The sequence below is a fragment of the Pollachius pollachius genome, assembly GCF_949987615.1.
Source record: "Pollachius pollachius genome assembly, chromosome: 1".
NCBI lineage: Eukaryota > Metazoa > Chordata > Actinopteri > Gadiformes > Gadidae > Pollachius > Pollachius pollachius.
In genome coordinates this window covers 2882169-2901473 of record NC_136934.1, presented here as the reverse complement: position 1 = coordinate 2901473, position 19305 = coordinate 2882169, and the positions used below count along the sequence as shown (strand labels likewise).

At 49.3% G+C, this 19305-nt stretch overlaps 2 protein-coding genes across 3 annotated transcripts in view; both read right to left on the bottom strand.

Annotated features, from left to right (window-relative positions):
* Positions 1 to 797: 797 nt before the first annotated feature.
* Positions 798 to 3796, bottom strand: b3galt8 (beta-1,3-galactosyltransferase 8). The gene has a single exon (XM_079735170.1). It carries the CDS (start codon positions 3345 to 3347, stop codon positions 2364 to 2366), a length of 984 nt encoding a protein of 327 aa, XP_079591296.1. The 5' UTR covers positions 3348 to 3796; the 3' UTR covers positions 798 to 2363.
* Positions 3797 to 6542: 2746 nt separating this feature from the next.
* tncb (tenascin Cb) overlaps positions 6543 to 19305 on the bottom strand; it is a gene marked incomplete at both ends in the record, with an annotated part of 32265 nt that continues 19502 nt past the window's right edge. Inside the window, 12 exons of one of the 2 annotated variants that reach the window (XM_079738946.1) lie at positions 6543 to 6653; positions 7503 to 7666; positions 8061 to 8222; positions 8630 to 8726; positions 9362 to 9513; positions 10031 to 10163; positions 10722 to 10852; positions 11325 to 11468; positions 12009 to 12128; positions 13458 to 13601; positions 14618 to 14740; positions 16608 to 16877. In XM_079738946.1, the coding sequence (XP_079595072.1) occupies positions 6543 to 6653; positions 7503 to 7666; positions 8061 to 8222; positions 8630 to 8726; positions 9362 to 9513; positions 10031 to 10163; positions 10722 to 10852; positions 11325 to 11468; positions 12009 to 12128; positions 13458 to 13601; positions 14618 to 14740; positions 16608 to 16877 (1751 nt within the window). The remainder of the gene's footprint in view (positions 6654 to 7502; positions 7667 to 8060; positions 8223 to 8629; positions 8727 to 9361; positions 9514 to 10030; positions 10164 to 10721; positions 10853 to 11324; positions 11469 to 12008; positions 12129 to 13457; positions 13602 to 14617; positions 14741 to 16607; positions 16878 to 19305) is intronic. The other variant, XM_079738947.1, reaches the window with a different exon arrangement.

Genomic DNA, 19305 nt, shown 5'->3' with positions numbered 1-19305 from the left:
CCGTCTTTTCGGAGGAAAAGCCAAAGGACTTGCTTACTTGCCCCTTGATTATGAAGGAACTTCTTCCCACAGTCAATGAAACGACATGCAGTCCTAAAACGCCAAGTGTAAGTGGGAGAGGGGACATAGGGCTGCTGGCTGCATGGGCACAGCTCTGTGGCGTTCACCAGGAGATCTGCAGAGGCAAGCTGGTGTGCCTCAACATCACACCTCCATCCATCCCCATCCACGCACTCAGCATTTAACCCACGCATTATTGAGTCCCCCTCGAGTATTACCTCATATTCAGCCTCGATGAATCTCATTCCGTATTTAATGCTGTGCAATCAGGGCCGTGGCCAGGGTTTGGGTGGGTCTGCGTCTTCAGCTGCAGGGGTTCAGTTTTGTGGGGGGGGGGAAACACAAAGTCACAAGTCCACAACTGAATTAAGCATTTACCCATCTCGGAAAAGTTATCCACCGCTGATTTTGTTTGCAGTTTCATTGACGTTCTCTCTCTGCAAAAATGACAGAGTTTTGGACCTCGGTGTCCTCATAGCTGGCTACGGGCATGTGTGCATTAAAACTATGGACAATGGTGTCGATACATGTTTATGACTGTCAGGGCCGGCCTAGTGGAACCAGCCAGTCACAGTGAAGCTGTCCACTCCCTGCTCAGACTCTGACAAACACAGCCCTCCGAACAGGGTTCGAACGCAGGAGACACCTCATTCATTTGACATTTAATTGAACAAAACGTGTGCGGACAAAAACTCACATGAACCACACGAGTGGCTGAGCAGGTGAGGTCACCAAGGTGGGGTCCTCTCCTTTTAAAGCTACCTGCCACCTGGCAAGCCCTTCAGTAGGGACTCCACCCACACATTACGCACAGCAATTAACTCATCATCAAATCAACTCAAACACACAACAGGCTAGCTTGCACCGAAATGGGAACACAGCTCCCTGGGTGCACGTTTCCTTCCATGCTGGTCTATTATGTGTGCACATAAACAAAACTTTCACACACAACTTTCAACTTTGACCAGAGGTCATAACAGTGAGCAAGTAGACAATTCATGTCTGAAAACAGTTTATAAATCGTTATACTTGATCCACTTTAAGGCATCGCGATAGGCATTTTCCTCACAGTAAGCGATACAAATATAGTCACTTTTGGATTGCTTCAAAAGTGCTGCACAACCTAGTTCCTAAAAGCAGCACAGCTGGGCAGAGTGCAGTGAGACAGGTCAAAGAGGTTCAGCTGGGCAGAGTGCAGTGAGACAGGTCAAAGAGGTTCAGCTGGCCCCAGTGCAGTGAGACAGGTTAAAGAGGTTCAGCTGGACAGAGTGCAGAAAGACAGGTTAAAGGGGTTCAGCTGGACAGAGTGCAGTGAGACAGGGCAAAGAGGTTCAGCTGGACAGAGTGCAGTGAGACAGGTTAAAGAGGTTCAGCTGAACAGAGTGCAGTGAGACCAGTTAAAGGGGTTCAGCTGGACAGAGTGCAGTGAGACAGGTTAAAGAGGTTCAGCTGGACAGAGTGCAGTGAGACAGGTTCAAGAGGTTCACCTGGACAGAGTGCAGTGAGACAGCAGGTTAAAGAGGTTCAGCTGGACAGAGTGCAGTGAGACAGGTTAAAGAGGTTCACCTGGACAGAGTGCAGTGAGACAGGTTAAAGAGGTTCAGCTGGACAGAGTGCAGTGAGACAGGTTAAAGAGGTTCAGCTGGACAGAGTGCAGTGAGACAGCAGGTTAAAAGGGTTCAGCTGGACAAAGTGCAGTGAGACAGCAGGTCAAAGAGGTTCAGCTGGACAGAGTGCAGTGAGACAGGTTAAAGGGGTTCAGCTGGACAGAGTGCAGTGAGACAGCAGGTTAAAGAGGTTAGTACGGTTCTGTTCTTTAGTGATTAGTGCATTCAGTGACATCATAGGTAATACAACCAAGTCCATTAATTGAGTGACGTCAGGGGTAAGACATCTCAACGGAGTCCATTATTCTAGTGACGTCAGAGGTAATTCATCTCGGCGAAGTCCATTCATCGATCGCACAGTGCGGTCAAACGCTCTCTGTTGTCCGAGATCAGAGAGCGCCTTCTGGTGAGCGTTCTGTGTCACTGCACGTGCATCAAACATTCTTATTTCGATCTCCAATTTTACCCTCAAACACGTGAGACGCTTTAGAGAGAGTTTTGTATTGTTTATGAGAGCTTGTTGAATGAATGCCTTGAGTAAAAAGTTTTTGCAAGGCACGCAATAGGCCTGGGATATTTAGTGCGTATAGGCCTACAGAGTCAGACAGAAATACATACAGATGGACGGAGAGAGAGACAGATAGACGGACGGCCAGAGAGACGGAGAGACAGACAGTCAGACAGACGGATAGCTGGTCAGCAGGTGAGACGGTTCACGGAGAAGTCCTCCCAGATGCTCAGAAGCTCCGCGGGTTTGAACCCGTTGACGATGACGCGCGCGGCGAACGCGCACCTGTCGTACGCCAGGTGCCTCACCTCGAACAGGTTCGTAAGCGCGAGGAAGCTCTGCGCGTACACGGGGCTGACCCCGGCCGCGCGCAGACACAGCCCCACGTACACATCCTCCAGAGGGACCATGGGCACGGACCGGGACGCGAGGGAGACCTTCCGGGCCACGTCGGTGGAGAACACGTACCCGGCCCCGGACACGTAGGGGGGGAAGTAGGAGTCGGGGTACGCCTCCTCCGAGACGTACCACCTGCTCCCGGGGTCCCGGCGGGGCCTCCCGTCCCGGATGACCGAGCCGGTGATGAAGCCCTCCGTGGGGTACCCCCGCAGCACCTCCACCAGGAGGTACACGTTGACGAAGATATCCGCGTCCACCTTCATGGCGTGGGACGCGTTGGGGCAGAAGGTGGCCACCCAGTTCATGATCATCAGCGTCTTGATGGTCAGGTTCTGGTAGCTGTCCACGAAGTCCATCTGGATGATGTCACCGTGGTCCCCGCTCTCCGCCATCAGTGCGTCCTGGACGCCCGGTTCCGAAGAGACGCCCACGTAGAAGACGGTCAGCAGCAGGGGGCCCCGAGCCGAGCCCCCCTGCTGCTTCGCGCCCCAAGTCCTCCTCACGACGTCCCTGGACGTCCGGTCTCCCGGGGCAACAGGTACCAGGGCCAACAACAGGGGGCGCTGGTCTCTGCAGAGGCCAGGCTGGTTGAGCACGTAGCTGTAAGTGGACGGGGAGAGGAGCCGGGACGTCCCGGTAGGGAGAGGACTCTGCCGCCGCGGTGCGTCGAGCGTGAGGGCGGCGAAACCACTCAGCAGGAGCTGGACCAGCAGGAAAAGCGCCGTGGAGGCGGTGAGGAACTTCACCAGTCGCCACCGGAAACTGACCGTCATTTCCAAAGTGGGATCGCCGCAGTTCCGCCAAAGCTTTCAGATCTGAACGACGATGCCACAGGGTGATATCATTACCGCGGTGGTTGGCAAGGCAGCAGACACGTTAGAGCTGCTCTGCTCAACCGCCTGTAGCCCAGCGCAAGCCCACTGGCAACGCCCAGCCCGCGGAGAACCAGGAAGCCCTGCACGGTGCATAGGTATTGTTCGCACCGCTACCTCACGGGAGCCCTCCCCTCGAACTGGTGCGATGGGATCCCCTGCAGCTGGTTGCTAAAATAATACATTTATGAATGTAGAGTTTTACCTGAACGTCCTTTTGCAACACAAGCACTTTTCTTTTTGGACTTTGATCGCGGAATGATGTGTGTTGTGTGTGTGTGTATCTGATTGTGGGTTGAGTTTCACCCCATGCTGTGCTCTCAACTTGGCCACCAGGAGAGATGTTTGATCTGAATGTTGTCAACCTGGATAAGTAAAGGTTCAATTAGTGAAATTAAATAAAATGCAATCGGGAATCGAACACCTAAACACAGTCTGTGACATAAAATTATGCTGTGGTGGGACTGAACAAAACCATAAACTTTAACCAGTGCGCCACTCATGTAACAATCGTTTCTCCAACAGGTTTTGCTTGGATTTAACGAGCTGCCTGTGGTGTGTCGTCATGTCCGCATGAATCATGCATGAGATGCCTCGCCATTAATGGGTCCGTGTTCGCCGTCCAAAAATAACTTCTTTTCCGGGAAAGGTCTGGAGAGTCATGTAGTGTCCAGTAAAAGGGCCGGCGGCCTACTCACTGCTGCCCCCCTCTGGTTACACTGCTTACTGCAGTCCTGGTCCCTCACCCCACCGCAACATAAGAGCTGTTCACACCGCATGTTTTAGCGTGTGGCGTATTATTATTGCACATGACTTTAATCCAATTGCCCCCAAGACTAGGTGAGTCATAAGACAACAATTAATGGTTGGCTTCAAGGAGGGAATTGCAGGTACTCTCAATCGTGTCGTGACTCGTGGGCCTATAGGCCTACATTTATTGGACCACTTCATCCGAAATGACCTGTTTTGGGGCAGAGATGTTTTAAGGCGTTTCAACACATGAGAAAGCCAAGTCATATGACACACCCTACTAGAAAGATTAGATTTTTTGACACACTTGTGTGAGACACTTAAAGTCTATCATAACTGCTTTTTGCTAAATGCAAGACAACTCCAAACGCGAACAAAATAAGAAGCATGTAACACAATAGTCATGTGTTTCATAACTGTGCACATGCACAGCAATAGTGATATTTTTCACGAGATTTGCTCTTCAAAAACTATTTATCATATGAACGAGGCCAGAAACAAGAACAAACCACTTTTTTCCCAAGATATCTACCTGTATCTCATCAAGTTTTTATTGTCAATTTTGCCTTGGTTTGCATTGGATTTGGTTATTTATTTGGAGATTTCTACTTTCTACTGAAACCTCATATCTTTGCTCTACTTCACCTCTTTGGCATTTAAACATTGACCCAGGAACTCCTCGGATGTATTGCTATGGTCCTATAGTACCATAGGGCTACCAACTGATAATGCTTTCAATCTAAACATGACAACAAAAACAAGCTCTTTCTTTGGAAGGTAGTTGTTATAGTAAATAGTAACTGAATGAATGGATGCATATTGATTTTAAACAAACTTTGTTTTATTGTAATACGTTTTACACAGAAACACCTGTAGTTCACCCAGTTATAAACATATGACAGAATCTGAAAACAAGAGCCTAGAGAGACGTAATTTACACAGGTATCTTGGGGGGGGGGGGGGGGGGGGGGGGGGGGGGGGTTAGTTTGGTTCTGCCCAAAAGATAATTATTTTTATATTACGATATCGACACTTTAAAGTCAACTGGAATGGGCCGCGTTCACGCTACAATGTCCGTGTTATGAGAATCCACATCTTTCAAACTTTGACAACACAAAACATTCTCTTGATCGACAATGAAGTACGGTATTCACATTTTGAAAAAAACAACAACCAAAAAAACAATAATTATAATAATAAAAATAACAATAATAATAATAATAACAATGATCGATCTCCATCTCATCACACGCTGAATAACAGGTCCTGCCTCAGATTCATGGAGAAACCCTAACCAAGGAAACCGGAACATTCTCCTCTCTCCGTCTCTCTCTCTCTCCGCGTTCGTACGCTCCCAAGACCCATGATGCAAGAGCTGAAAAGTGGCCTGTGTGTATGTGCGTGCACGTGTGTGTGTGTGTGTGTTTAGGGGGCGGGACGGGGGTTTACACAACCAATAGCAACACTCCATCCATGTGCACAAGCCATGTGGAGGGGCGGACATTTTTAATTGTATTTGAATCCAAACCATCACAGCTGAACTGGGCGGGGGGGCTGGGTGAGGAGCGGGGTTGGTTAGTCGCACAGAGACAAACAAGCAGCGATGGAGCGTGACGAGGTGGGGCGGACGTAGCTCTTCCGTTCACAATAATCAGTGCTTTCTTAATCTAACGTTTGGGGTTGGGATGAGCAGACTCGTACGGTTGGTGAAGAGTTTCCTCAGCCGAACGGTTCAGTCCCTCGGACGCAGGGCTGAGACACACGGAGACACACTGCCGGCGGACGTCCCGGGGTGAGGGGGAGGAAGGGGTTCTCTGACGTGAGACGGGGCACCGGTCTCGCCTCGTTGTGCTTTAGACTCCGAGCCGGACGCCGGTGCGGGGGGGGGGCTCGCTCTCTTTGGTGTGTGAACACAAGGTTGTGCGGGCTTCGGTTCTTAAGTCCGTGCCTTTTTTTTCGTTCCTTCGGAATCTCCTCGTCGAATTTGGCATCGGCGGCGTTTCCACCGACACCGTTATAGAAAATAAAATAATAAAACCCCCACGAGGGAGGGTGTTTCATCTCAGAGAATTAGAGTGTTGGATGGAGCGCGTCCAGGTGGGCTGAGGTGGAGCTCGCCCAGGTGTGTCCAGGTGTGTCCAGGTGGGCTGAGGTGGAGCTCGCCCAGGTGTGTCCAGGTGTGTCCAGGTGGCAGTGGCTTTGGTGGCTGCAGGTGGGTGTGTGAGGTTTACCTGTGGGGGGCTGGAGACGGGGAGGGGTAAGAGGTGAGGGCGGGGTCCAGAGTCCAGAGTGGAGTGTGTGATGGAGGGGTGGGGGATAGGGAGGTGGCGAGGTGGGTGGAGGCGTCTACGATCGTTTTCTCCGCCCCTCCAGGTTCCGGAAGTTGGCCGGTCGGATCTTCATCTCAGCGAACTCGATGGAATGCTCGTGGCCCTTCCAGTGGAACCAGTTGACGCCCTGGGGAGAGGAACAGGTCAGACCAGTCGGATCAGAACACACACGCTCCTCTCACGCTCCGTAGTTACTCTGGCGCCTCTATACACTGACCGAGGTTAACGGTGAACACAGAAGACACAAAGACACAAACAAAATCTGTCTCTCTGTCTGTTTCTATGTCTGTCTCTCTGTCTGTCTCTCTGTCTGTCTGTCTCTGTCTGTCTGTCTCTCTGTCTGTCTGTCTGTCTGTCTCTCTCTCTGTCTGTCTCTCTGTCTGTCTGTCTGTCTGTCTGTCCGTCTCTCTGTCTGTCTCTCTCTCTGTCTGTCTGTCTGTCTGTCCGTCTCTCTGTCTGTCTCTGTCTGTCTGTCTGTCTGTCTGTCTGTCTGTCTGTCTGTCTGTCTGTCCGTCTCTCTGTCTGTCTCTGTCTGTCTCTCTCTCTGTCTGTCTGTCTGTCTGTCTGTCTCTCTGTCTGTCTCTGTCTGTCTGTCTGTCTGTCTGTCTGTCTGTCTGTCTGTCTGTCTGTCTCTTGATTCTATATTACAGCACTTAAAGCAGTTGCTTTGCTTATTTTTGGAATTTGAATGCACTCAGATGATTCCGGCACTTTTGGTTTCGCTCTTACTCTATGCACTTACTGTAAGTCGCGTTATATTTTCTCTCTAGACCTCTATAGAACATAGGTGGGGGTTTAAAGGAACACCCGTGCTCTACAGATTGAGGGTTCTCTAGAGTTTCACTCACTCATAGTTGTGGCATTTTTATCAAATTACACTCAAATTAAAGCTCTGAACTTCATTTTCAAGACAGCGATTTAGCGGTCGACTCTGGTAGGAGGGGGGGCGGGTGACCTCTGAGGGGGCGTGGCCTACCTTGCTGTGGCTGTTGTCGCCATAGCGACCCATGAGGTTGACCCGGTGGCAGTTCTTGTACCAGAAGGCCCCCTTGTAGGACAGCGCACAGTTGGTGACGGCGATGTCGTTGTCGTTGTCATACGTGGAGAACGGACGGCCGTGGTGGTAGATCATGGAGTCACCTGGGGACAGGAAGTGGATCAGGGTTGACAGGAAGTGGAGGGAGGGGGATAAAGAGTCATTACAGAGACACGGAACAGTTTCTGATTCATTTTAATGATTCTGAACACATTTTATATTTTATTTTCTATTCTATTCTAGTATGTTTAATTTGACATTAATTAATATTAATATATATATATTTTTAATAATTCCGGGTCGAAATGGCCGGGATACGGCTGGTACATAATATATTATACTTCAGCATATGATCTATAATAATTTTTTTCATACTTTATTTTTAAATCTGAAGGGAATTAAAGGTCTCTGCATGTAACCCATCGCTAGCAGTGCCTAGGTCCAGGGCACCGGCAGGAGTATCAACCCAACCTGGGCCTGTAGCACCAGGGGACCCACCTGCGGTGCCGCTGTAGCCGCCCACGTGGACCTTGTAGCGCGTCCGGGGCTCCGACACGGAGAACTTGTCGTACTGGGCGTACACCGACTCTCCCTTGTCCCGCAGGTCCACCCGCAGCTCGTACTGCCCCCCTGCTGTGATCTTGTGGAGGTTGGAGAGACCTGGGGAGGGGAGGGGGCGTGTGTTACTAGAGCCACACAGGTTCGATTCCCGCCCAGTCCTGAGCTGCATGTCACTCTCCAGTCTCTTCTCACTTCGCCTGACCTTAAAGTCTTCTAGAAGCTGTACGATTATATTTAAGAACATAGGAGGACATAGATTATTCCTCCTTAAAGGTAGATAAGACAGGAATTATAAAAGTGTAAAAAATTAGTTCTGTTAATTCCTTCATCACCATCATTACGAATCCATGAAAACATAAGTAATGAACATGATTTGGGTTGATATATAACAACGGTAATGGCAAACAGGATAACGATAGTGTTGTCAATGATGAGGTATTCACACCATTAAGTACAGTTTAACTCTCTGTGTTTAATTCATAAATGTCAGCGTATGAGGAACCCACCAAGCCAGAACTCATCGTTCATGTCCCCGAAGCCGGCCGTGTAGTTCTTCCAGTTCCTGAAGAACTCCAGTTTACCACTCTGGCGTCGGATGAAAACCTGGGGACGGACGGACAGACGGCAGGACGGTTATAATCCCTCCAGATTATATGGACTTTCATTTACGTAAAGCTGGGAGGAACCACAGCAGAAGGAAGGAGATCTCCGGAGGATGACCCAAGGATGAACCCATTGGGTTCAGAAGTTCACCCTGGTAGATCAGGACACCCAGGGTTAGGAATATACCAGAATATACCAGAAAATATCGGAATATACAGGAATATACTGAAATATAACAGAATATACCAGAAAATATCGGAATATACCGGAATATAACGGAATATACTGGAAGATATTGAATATAGCGTCTATCTGGAGCTGCATGGCGAGACAATTCCTTTCATAAGAAGGATGTTGTCCTCCCTGCGACTTCATTCTGATGAACACTGAACCCGTTCTGTGTTCCTCCTCAAGGTTTCCTCTCTCGGACGTGTCCTTCAGAGGGATTAGGGCAGTGTTTCCCCCCGTCACGCGTTGCCGTGTGAATGCCTACAGCGGGCAGATGGCTGGCTATAGAGATTTTAAGACACATGAAAAACAAGAGACTACTGCTAAGCCCTGAGTGTGCAGTGTGTGTGTGTCGTGTGTTTTAACGCAGGCCTGGGGAGCCTCGGAGGCGGGGCGGGTAGACTCACGATCCAGCCGCCCCCGTCCGTGGTCATGTCGCAGTACACCTGGATGGGCTGGCTCTGGTCCCCCAGCAGGTAGAGGGTGTACAGGCCTGACGCCGTGTCCCCGTTCAGCAGGGCCTGGGAGCAGTCCTTAGGGTGGGTGTACAGCACGCCCGCTGAGGACACACACACAGGGGCACACACACAAACACACACACACACACACACACACACAGGGAGACACAGTTAGACACACACACACACACACACACACACACACAGGGAGACACAGTTAGACACACACACACACACACACAGGGAGACACAGTTAGACACACACACACACACACACAGGGAGACACACACACACACACACACACACAGGGACACAGTTACACACACACACACACACACACACAGGGAGACACAGTTAGACACACACACACACACACACACACACACACACAGGGAGACAGTTAGACACGCACACACACACACACACACACACACACACACACACACAGGGAGACACACTCACACAGGTACACACACACAAACACAGGTAGACACACACACAGACACACATGCACACATACTAGTTAATTTTCTGTAATATAAAGTAATAATTCTTTATAAACTCTTCCATCATTACAAAGTAAGCGTGATGTCTCATGAGCGTCCAGGTTTACTGACTGGTGGTGAAGAGGGTGGAGACAATGCTGCTCCTCTTGGGCCCTGCGATGGCCTGCAGCCTGACGGAGTACTCCGTGGAGGCGCTGAGCGCCGCCATGCTGTAGGAGGTGGCGGTTGGGCTCAGGACCACCTCCTGCAAGGGGCAACAAACTCTGTTAGAAGAACACCTCCCGGCCTAGACAGACCATAATAAGCTCTACAGGCCGGTACCGATCATCACCAGGGAGCACGACACAGCCTCATTGGGTGGAATATACATACATTTGTTTCATTTATGTTTTTATAAAAAATACTTAAGAATTGGTAATCAAACCTCTCCCACGTTAACAGACTCCTCCCACTCTAACAGACTCCTCCCTCCCACCCATACAAACCCCTACCACCAGTCCAGGCTCCACCCACCGATACAGACTCACCCCCTTACTATAAGACTCCTCCCGATCAAAAAGGCTCCTCCCCTTACTATCAGACTCCTCCCACTCGAACTGACTCCTCCCCATGCTATAACAGACTCCGCCCACTCTCAAAGGTCTCTGACTAACAGACTCCTCCCAATCGAACAGAACCCTCCCCTTATTTTAACAGGCTCCTCCCTCTAAAAAAGGTCTCTCCAACTTAAACAGACTCCCTCCCACTCAGAAGACTCCTCCCCCTCCGTGACCAGGCCCCTCCCACCCCAGGCTCCACCCACCCGGATGGTGCCGTCGGTGGACTGGAAGCTGAGGATGTATCCGGTGATGTCAGCACGGGGGGGTCTCCAGGTCAGCTGGGCGCTGTCCGTCAGGACGTTGGTGGCAGTCAGGTCGGTGGGGGTGTCCACGTCTAGGAGTACAGGGAGAGACATCAGTATGTAGAAACACACACACACGGTGAACCTCCAACCCCAGGGAGCAGCTAACCCCAGGGGGAATCTTGTGATTTTATGGAATATTATAGATTTCAATTGTTTATGTCTTCTTCCATTTTAAAAAACCTCTAGGCCACAATAATAATGACGCTATATGATCATATTACGGTATAAGTTTGGGGCAGCAGTGGCTGAGGAGGTAGGCTGGGTTGAATTGTAACCGGCAGGTTGCTAGTTGGATCCCCGGCTCCTCCTAGCTAAGTGTCGAGGTGTCCCTGAGCGAGACGCCTCACCCTGACTGCTCCCGACGAGCTGGCTGTCGCCCTGCACGGTTGACACAGACTTGGGTGTGTGAATGAGTGTGTGAATGTGTGTGTGAATGGGTGAACGTGAGGCCATAGTGTGCAGCGCTCTGAGTGGCCACTGGGGCGTGTGTGGGGGTCCTACCGGTGGTGAAGTCTGTGGAGGTGGCGGCGCTCTTGGCCGATTCCCTCATGGCGTACACCTTCACCGTGTAGTGGGTGGCCGGCACCAGCGAGTTCATCTCGAACTCCACGATGTTGCCCGACACGCGCTCCATCACCGACGCCGCTGTCGCAAAACAAACGCACCCTCTCTGTCAGCCTGTCTCAGCACAGAAGGAACCTCTTGGTTTGGACGGGGACAGCCACCCCATAACTCAGCACAGGGATTAACTCACACAATTTTATCATAGTTTACTGTAGTTAGTAAGGGTTAGGTTAACTAACTAGTTGAAGGCTAGTAACTATAGCTGTTATTATTGTAGTATAGTTATGGATAAAGATAGATAGTTGCTTATAAGTATACCTGTGCAGTTTTGCTTTAATGCCTTATTATTACGCAGGATGCATAAATATACATACATACATTACAATACACAAAAACATGACAATACACAAATATATAAATACAGAAATACTTCATAACTACATAACACCATGTAACAGGGAGGCTGCCATCTTGGACAATGTCACAACACTCAAACAGAAACACAAATACATGTATATATATACATATATATTCTATACATATATGTATCAAGGCTCCACCACCAGTGTTGAAGATGTCTACCAGCAGGGCCAGCTCCCAGAAGGCAGTGCGGCCACCTACCGGTGTCAGCGCTGTAGGTGATGATGTAACCGTCCACGGTAGCGATGGCTGGCTGCCACAGCAGCAGAGCTCCAGTGTCGGAGATGTTGACCGCAGTCAGACCCCGCGGCTTGTCTAGAGCTATACACACACACACACACACACACACACACACACAAGTGAGAAGATGAGTTACACTGCGTTTCCTTGGTGGATGTGGCTTATACCCGATAGTTGATATCCTAAAAAGTGCAACATTACATTGCCCTAATCCTGGCACTTGGAACAGAATAGCAGTGTGTGTGTGTGTGTGTGTGTGTGTGTGTGTGTGTGTGTGTGTGTATGTGTGCGTGCATGTGTGTGTAATAAGAGATTGAGTGTCCTCATATATAATGTATCTGTGAGTAATCCACATGTATAATGTGAATATAGTAGGTAATATATCATGTGAGTACATAGTTAATTCATAATTATGGGTGTCCATATGAATATAGTATATAATATATTACGTTAGTACATACTGTATATATGTATAGAATGTATATGTGAGTATATACATATCTATCTATATCCACATAAATATATATACATATATACATAATATGTGCATTGTATATAATGTATACAACGTATCTGTGGGTATATATATATATAATGTATATAATGTATAAACAGTAAGGTATATAATGTATCTGTGGGTGTATATATATGTAATGTATATAATGTATATAACGTATCTGTGGGTGAATATATATGTAATGTATATAATGTATATACAGTAAGGTATATAATGTATCTGTGGATGTATATATATGTAATGTATAAAATGTATATACAGTAAGGTATATAACGGATCTGTGGGTGTATATATATGTAATGTATATAATGTATATACAGTAAGGTATATAATGTATCTGTGGGTGTATATATATGTAATGTATATAATGTATATAACATATCTGTGGGTGTATATATGTAATGTATATAATGTATATACAGTAAGGTATATAACGTATCTGTGGGTGTATTTATGTAATGTATATAATGTATTTAACGTATCTGTGGGTGTATATATGTAATGTATATAATGTATTTAATGTATCTGTGGGTGTATATATGTAATGTATATAATGTATATAACGTATCTGTGGGTGTACATATGTAATGAATATAATGTATATAAGGTATCTGTGGGTGTACATATGTAATGTATTTAATGTACATAACGTATCTGTGGGTGTATATGTAATGTATATAATGTACATAACGTATCTGTGGGTGTACATATGTAATATATATAATGTATTTAACGTATCTGTGGGTGTACATATGTAATGTATATAACGTATCTGTGGGTGTATATATATGTAATGTATATAATGTATATACAGTAAGGTACATAACATATCTGTGGGTGTACATATGTAAGGTATATGATGTGAGTCATGTATGCAGTGTGTGTGGGGGTACCGGTGGTGATGGTGTCCGAGCCGGGCTCGCTCTCCCTGGAGGCCTTGGAGGCGATGACGGCCACGTGGTACAGGACCCCTGGGGTGAGGTTGGACAGCACCGTGGATGACTCCCCTCCGTCCACCGTCACACTCCGAGGACTCCCTGGGGGGGGGGGCACAGTCAACACCTCCTGCTGTGAGCATTAACTACTACACACCGTAGACACACACAAGCACTGTGTAGCCGAGCGATGGGCTTTACCAGGCCTATGTACAGCTTTAAGCCTGTTTTCATATATATATATATATATATATACTTTTTACTACTTAACTTAATAATAGTTGTTAATAGTTACCTATATGAAATGACATTGCTGTTATTATTATTATATTCCATGTCAGTGCATTGCGAGTGTGTAGTCAACATGGGCAAAGCATTCTGGTCCAATAAGCTGACCCTGATTCTTCATCCACTGGGCTACTGTGATTTCATGATTTCATGATTTATTCAATTTTTGGGGTCAATATATGAACATGTCAGATCCAATTAGGTTATTTGAACACTTATTTAACCAAACAAGTGGTAAGCTTTTCAGAGATGGTGATACCGGAAAACGAAATCGTACCAACTGTGGTACCCACGGTCATTATGAGGACCGGCCACTAGGTGGCAGTAGCGGACCGGTGGAAATAGTCAATGGAGTCAACGGTGAAGGCAGTGAACAAGCGGCCAGTATGCTGAACTCAACCAACTTTGCTTTTTCCAGTAATGTAATAGGAGAACATTTGGTAAAATAGAAGTTACTGAGTTCAACATCGATTATTTGAGTTCAACATGTGATTATTAATACATTATTTGAAAGTGTGTTCTTCTTGATGTAACTGTATATGCCATATTTCATCAAGTAGTTGATACATATCCAGCATCTCTCAAATCAACTTTTTCTCATTTATTATTTGACTGTTTAATGAATAATGAATGACGTGAGTGTGTGTGTGTGTGTGTGTGTGTGTGTATGTGTGTGTGTGTGTGTGTGTGTGTGTGTATGTGTGTGTGTGTGTGTGTAAGTTTGAGATTCTCAATCTTAACACAGATGATGTAATGCCACGTTTCCCAGGCTATTCCCATGACCTCCCTCCCCCCCGTCCCCCAGCCAGCCGTCCCTCCCCAACGCTCACCACCGTGGGCGGGCACATAGGTGACGCGGTAGCTGTCCACGCGCGCCCGCGGGACCATCCAGTGCACCATGGCCGACGTGTCGGTGACGTCAGAGAAGCGGATCCCGGTGGGTGTGCCCAGCTCTGCAAGGCCAACCATAGAAGAAGAAGGAGAAGGAGAGACCGGAGGAGAGAGGGTGGTTAGCGTTAGCTTAGAGCAGCGATCGGAGCACGACGTGTGGCGTGATGTCGTCCGACGGCACACGTTGTGTCGTTTGAACTGTGTTTGTGGTTAGTCGTGGTTCCCGCTGTGGACGACAGCTTGAGGATTGTTAGTTGACAGGGAGGAGGTATGTGTTTGTGTGTGTGTGAGACAGGCTCCTTACATTTTTAACTGGTTTGGCAATGTTAAAAAGTGTTGTTAAAGAGAGTGAGTGGTAGACATTGAGACAGACAGACAGACAGACAAAGAGAGAAGTAGACAGAGGCCGACAGACAGACAGACAGACAGAATGAGAAATAAAGAGGCAGACAGACAGACAGACACACAGAAAGAGAGGTAGATAGAGACAGACAGACAGACAGACACACAGAAAGAGAGAGGCAGCTAGAGAGAGACAGACAGACACAGAGAGAGAGAGTGTCGGGGACAAAGGAGGTCTGCGAGGGCCAGTGCTCCAGGGGCCCCACCCATGGCACCAGGGGCCAGCCGCCAGCGGCCGTCAGCCAGGGTATCTTGCGTGACAGACCCGGGGAGATTAGCTTGCCCCCGTTTTTCCACCACACACAAAAGTGAAACATGTGCCACGCAGCCCGAGAGTAAAGCCTTACCCCCAGGGGTGAGGGAGGGGAGGGGGGGGGACACACAAAGACACAGACGCCCTTTCTGTTTGACACAGACAACCCACCCCTCCCCCCACCTCCAACACCATCTAACACCACCACCACCTAACACCACCACCATGAGGGCATGAGAGACACACATCCAGAAAGAGAGAGAGACCAACAGGTCTTGGACAACTGGACAGTGGACATGTCTGGCATAACGGCGAGCTAATGTGTTTATCTCCTCTGCTGCTCCTCTGATACCCCCCCCCCGCCCGGTTGAAGCCCAGCAGCAGGGTGTGTGTGTGTGTTTATCAAGGTCCACCGATGAAGGGGCTGTTTGTCGATGAAGGTGAGGTTCATCGGGAGCAGACTCACAAACACACACAGGCGGCGGGAACGTGACAAGGCGCTCGCACACCAAGGTACACCCAGACAAACAAACAACAGCAGGTTTAGTGGCAGGAATGAGACAGCCCTCATCAAATATTCATGAGTTTGGCAGGAGCCTCTATTAAAAGGGCTTAATACTTTTCTTCTTTTCCTTTTCTTTTGTTTTTTTTTGCTGCTTTCCACGGTGGCAGCGGTAAACGCTTTGGACAAATAACAACTCTGTTACGAGGTTAGGTCACACACAAAGAGAGGAATTCACCAAGAGGAAAGAGACGGCGGGGATCGCATCGACCCGTGTTCCACGCTGCTCACTGCAGCTGCCACACCATCAAACGGCAGCTAGGAGCGAACGCCACACAGACAGACACACAGACAGACACACAGACAGAGACGTGGTTGAGATGCCTGGGGGCGTAGAGTTAGTACGTCCGGAGGCGGCCGTGAGTCTTCCCGCTCAGACTGGCGTGGGGCGGCGTTTATCCGAGGCAGATCCTAGCAGCGGGGGCGGCTCGGATCGGACGCCACACAGACAGACAGACAGACAGACAGACAGAGATGAGGAGCAAACACCGCAGGGGCGTAGAGTTAACGTGTCTGGAGTGAGTTCTTCCCCCTCAGACCCGGTGTGGGGAGGCGTCCACCAGAGGCCGACAGACAGACAGACAGACAGACAGAGACGAGGTTGAAACTTCGGGGGGCGTGGAGTTAGTAGGTCAGGAGGTGGCCGTGAGTCCTCGCCCTCAGACCCGGCGTGGGGAGGCCCCCCCCCCCCCATGAGGCCGCGTGGGCGTACCTGTCTGCGCCACGGCGGTGAGCGACTTGGAGCGGCGCCCGGCGACCAGACCGAACAGTTCAATCTCGTACTCGGTGTCCTCTCTGAGGTCCAGGAAGGCGGCGCTCCGGTCCTCGCCAGCCAGGATGCGTTCCTGCGGGCCGCTCAGCCCCACGCCGCGCACCATGGCCACGAAGGTGTCGAAGGAGTCCTCCTCCGCCTCCCAGGTCAGGCTAAACCGGTCTGGGCCGACCTCCGTCACAAGGAGGGACTGGACCTCGGGCTCAGACTCTGATTGGGAGGGGGGGGGGGGGGGAAGGTGTTTGTTTCTGTTTGGGTTGTCGTGAAGGCAAAGATGGAAGCATCTAGAAGAAGACTTTCAGGGAACAAGTTCCGGGTTCTGCGGATGAAGATGATCCACGCAGACATGTGAAAGAAGCGAGAGTGTGTGTGTGTGACAGGCGTGTTAGTGTGACGAGAGGAGCCCAGAAACCCAGATGAACACGGTCGGGTTACGTGGAGAGTGATGTGTGCTGCGGCAGGGTTAGCCGCGTGGTAAGAGAACCGTTTTTCTACGGGTAGAAAACACAGTGTGAGAATCGCCCACGCTGGAACCTCCGTCTAGAAACATGACGGCGGAGCGCGGCAGGCTGCCGCCGGGGAACGTTCAAGGGAATTCAGAGGCAGGATGGTTTCGCAATATAATTGCTTCTGCTGTCAACAGCAGCACCTAAATATAGCCGACACAGATGTCTCAACGTGCGCGCGCCTGAGTGCGGACACGTGTGTGTATGTGTACGCGGTACAGTAAAGGCTGGTGCTGGGAACCAACCAGTCAGAAACAGACGCCACTAATGGCTATAGGAGCCGGCAGGATCCTTCCAGCTGCCGAGATGAAGCCGTTCCTCAGAGGAGACGTGTCTGACGTCCTCTCTCGCCGGCGCTAATTAGCCAGAGAAACCTCTGCTATCAACACGCACATGGATACATATATCCATATATGTGTATTTATATATATATGTATTTATACATGTGGGCCGCAGTGCTCCTCTACAGTGGCTGGTGGGAGCGCCTCTGCCAGGGCGGGGGCAGCAGCCTCGGTGAACCCAGAGCCGCTGCTCATTAAAACCCATCACCCAGCGCGGGGGTCTCCCAGGTCCCGGAGCCCCCCAGAACCCACCCGCCTCCTTTCAGATGATCTGGGCGAGGAGGCTCGCGTTTGTGGGGAGAAGAAGAAGAAATGATGGAAATGAGAAGCAGGGGCAGACAAATCCCACCGAGCTGCCACTCTTCATTAGCCAGCGCCGGGGGGGCGAGGGGGGGAATAGCTGGCGTCGTTGTGGAGAGGGGAAGGGGCTAGTCCGTCACAGGGGCTAACATATGCTAGCTGGCTACTAGGTTCTCGTCCACCCAGCCACCGTTCTGCCTCCCTCAGACCTGCAGAGCTCCCTCTCCCTCACAAAGAGGAGTCTGTTACCAGAGGAGCTACGAGGCGCCGGCGGCTAACCCGCTGAAATGAAGAGGCAGCGGGGACCCCCCTTACCCCGGGTCCGGCCCTGCCAGGGATAATAATACACAGGAGCCGTGTGTGTTACCGTAAACTTCATCCCCTCAGCCTCAGCCGATCTCGGTCTGGCCGCCCTCCAAAATATTAACGGGCTCCAGTCATTTTTTGGTAAAAGAAATTGTTAACAACGTTTTATTGTTTCTACATTTTTCCTCCCGCACCACCAGCGAATTTGGTTTCACGGTAATGTCTTCCGTTCAGTTCGATGGTTCGCGAAAAACAATCAAATTAGCGGGGCGCCCGTATGGGGGTGTTTAATGGTCTGGCTAATGCTAATATAAGAAACGCTTAGATGCTTTTCCACCAGCTATTAGCATGCGGACAATGGGTCAGCTTGAGCGTATGCCATATTCCGCCAGGCCTGGACAGCCCTTGGCACGGCGGGCATGGAGCCCAGGGGGGGACACAGTGCCTGGGAATGAAGTCTGGGGTCAAGGAGGAGGCTGGGGCACCCCGGCAGAAAGGAGCCCCCCCACACAGGGACACTAGCCCCAGGGCTTGTTGTCTTCCATTTCCCTTCTGTCAAGCCTCCTATCTTTTTGTTTCCTTCTCCTACTCCTTTTCTGACAATCCTCACATTGTGTTTCCTTCTCTTTCTTCTCCATCCTTTGTTTCGTTGCCCCTTTCTTTTGAGTCAATGCCTCCATCTTTCTTCTCTTTCTTTCTCTTTTTTATGTCAATGCTTCTATTGTTCCCTTCCTTTCTCCCTTTTGCTTTACTTCTTTTTTACTTCTCGTTCTTTTCTCTAAATGCCTCTCTATCTCTTCCTGTCTCTCTTTTTTCTAGCCTTTTCATGTCTTTCAGTCTCTCTTTTCCATCAATGTCTCTCTATCTCTCCCTGTCTCTATTTTCTGTCAATGCCTCTCTAACTCATTCTGTCTCTTATCTGTCAATGCCTTCCTCTCTTTCCGACTCTCTTTTCTGCCAAAGCCTCTCCATCTCTTCCTGGCTCTCTTCTCTCAATGCCTCTCTATCTCTTTCCGTCAATAGGTCTCTATCTGTTTCTGTCTCCCTTTACTGTCAAGGCCTCTATCTCTTTCTGTCAATAGGTCTCTATTTCTTTCTGTCTCTCTTTGCTGTCAAGGCCTCTATCTCTTTATGTTCCTCTATTCTTCCAATGCCAAATCTCCCTCTTTTTCTCTGTCAGTCCTC

Excerpts from the sequence above, each read along its gene's own strand:
- b3galt8 (XM_079735170.1), bottom strand. The coding sequence starts at position 3,347 with ATGACGGTCAGTTTCCGGTGGCGACTGGTGAAGTTCCTCACCGCCTCC.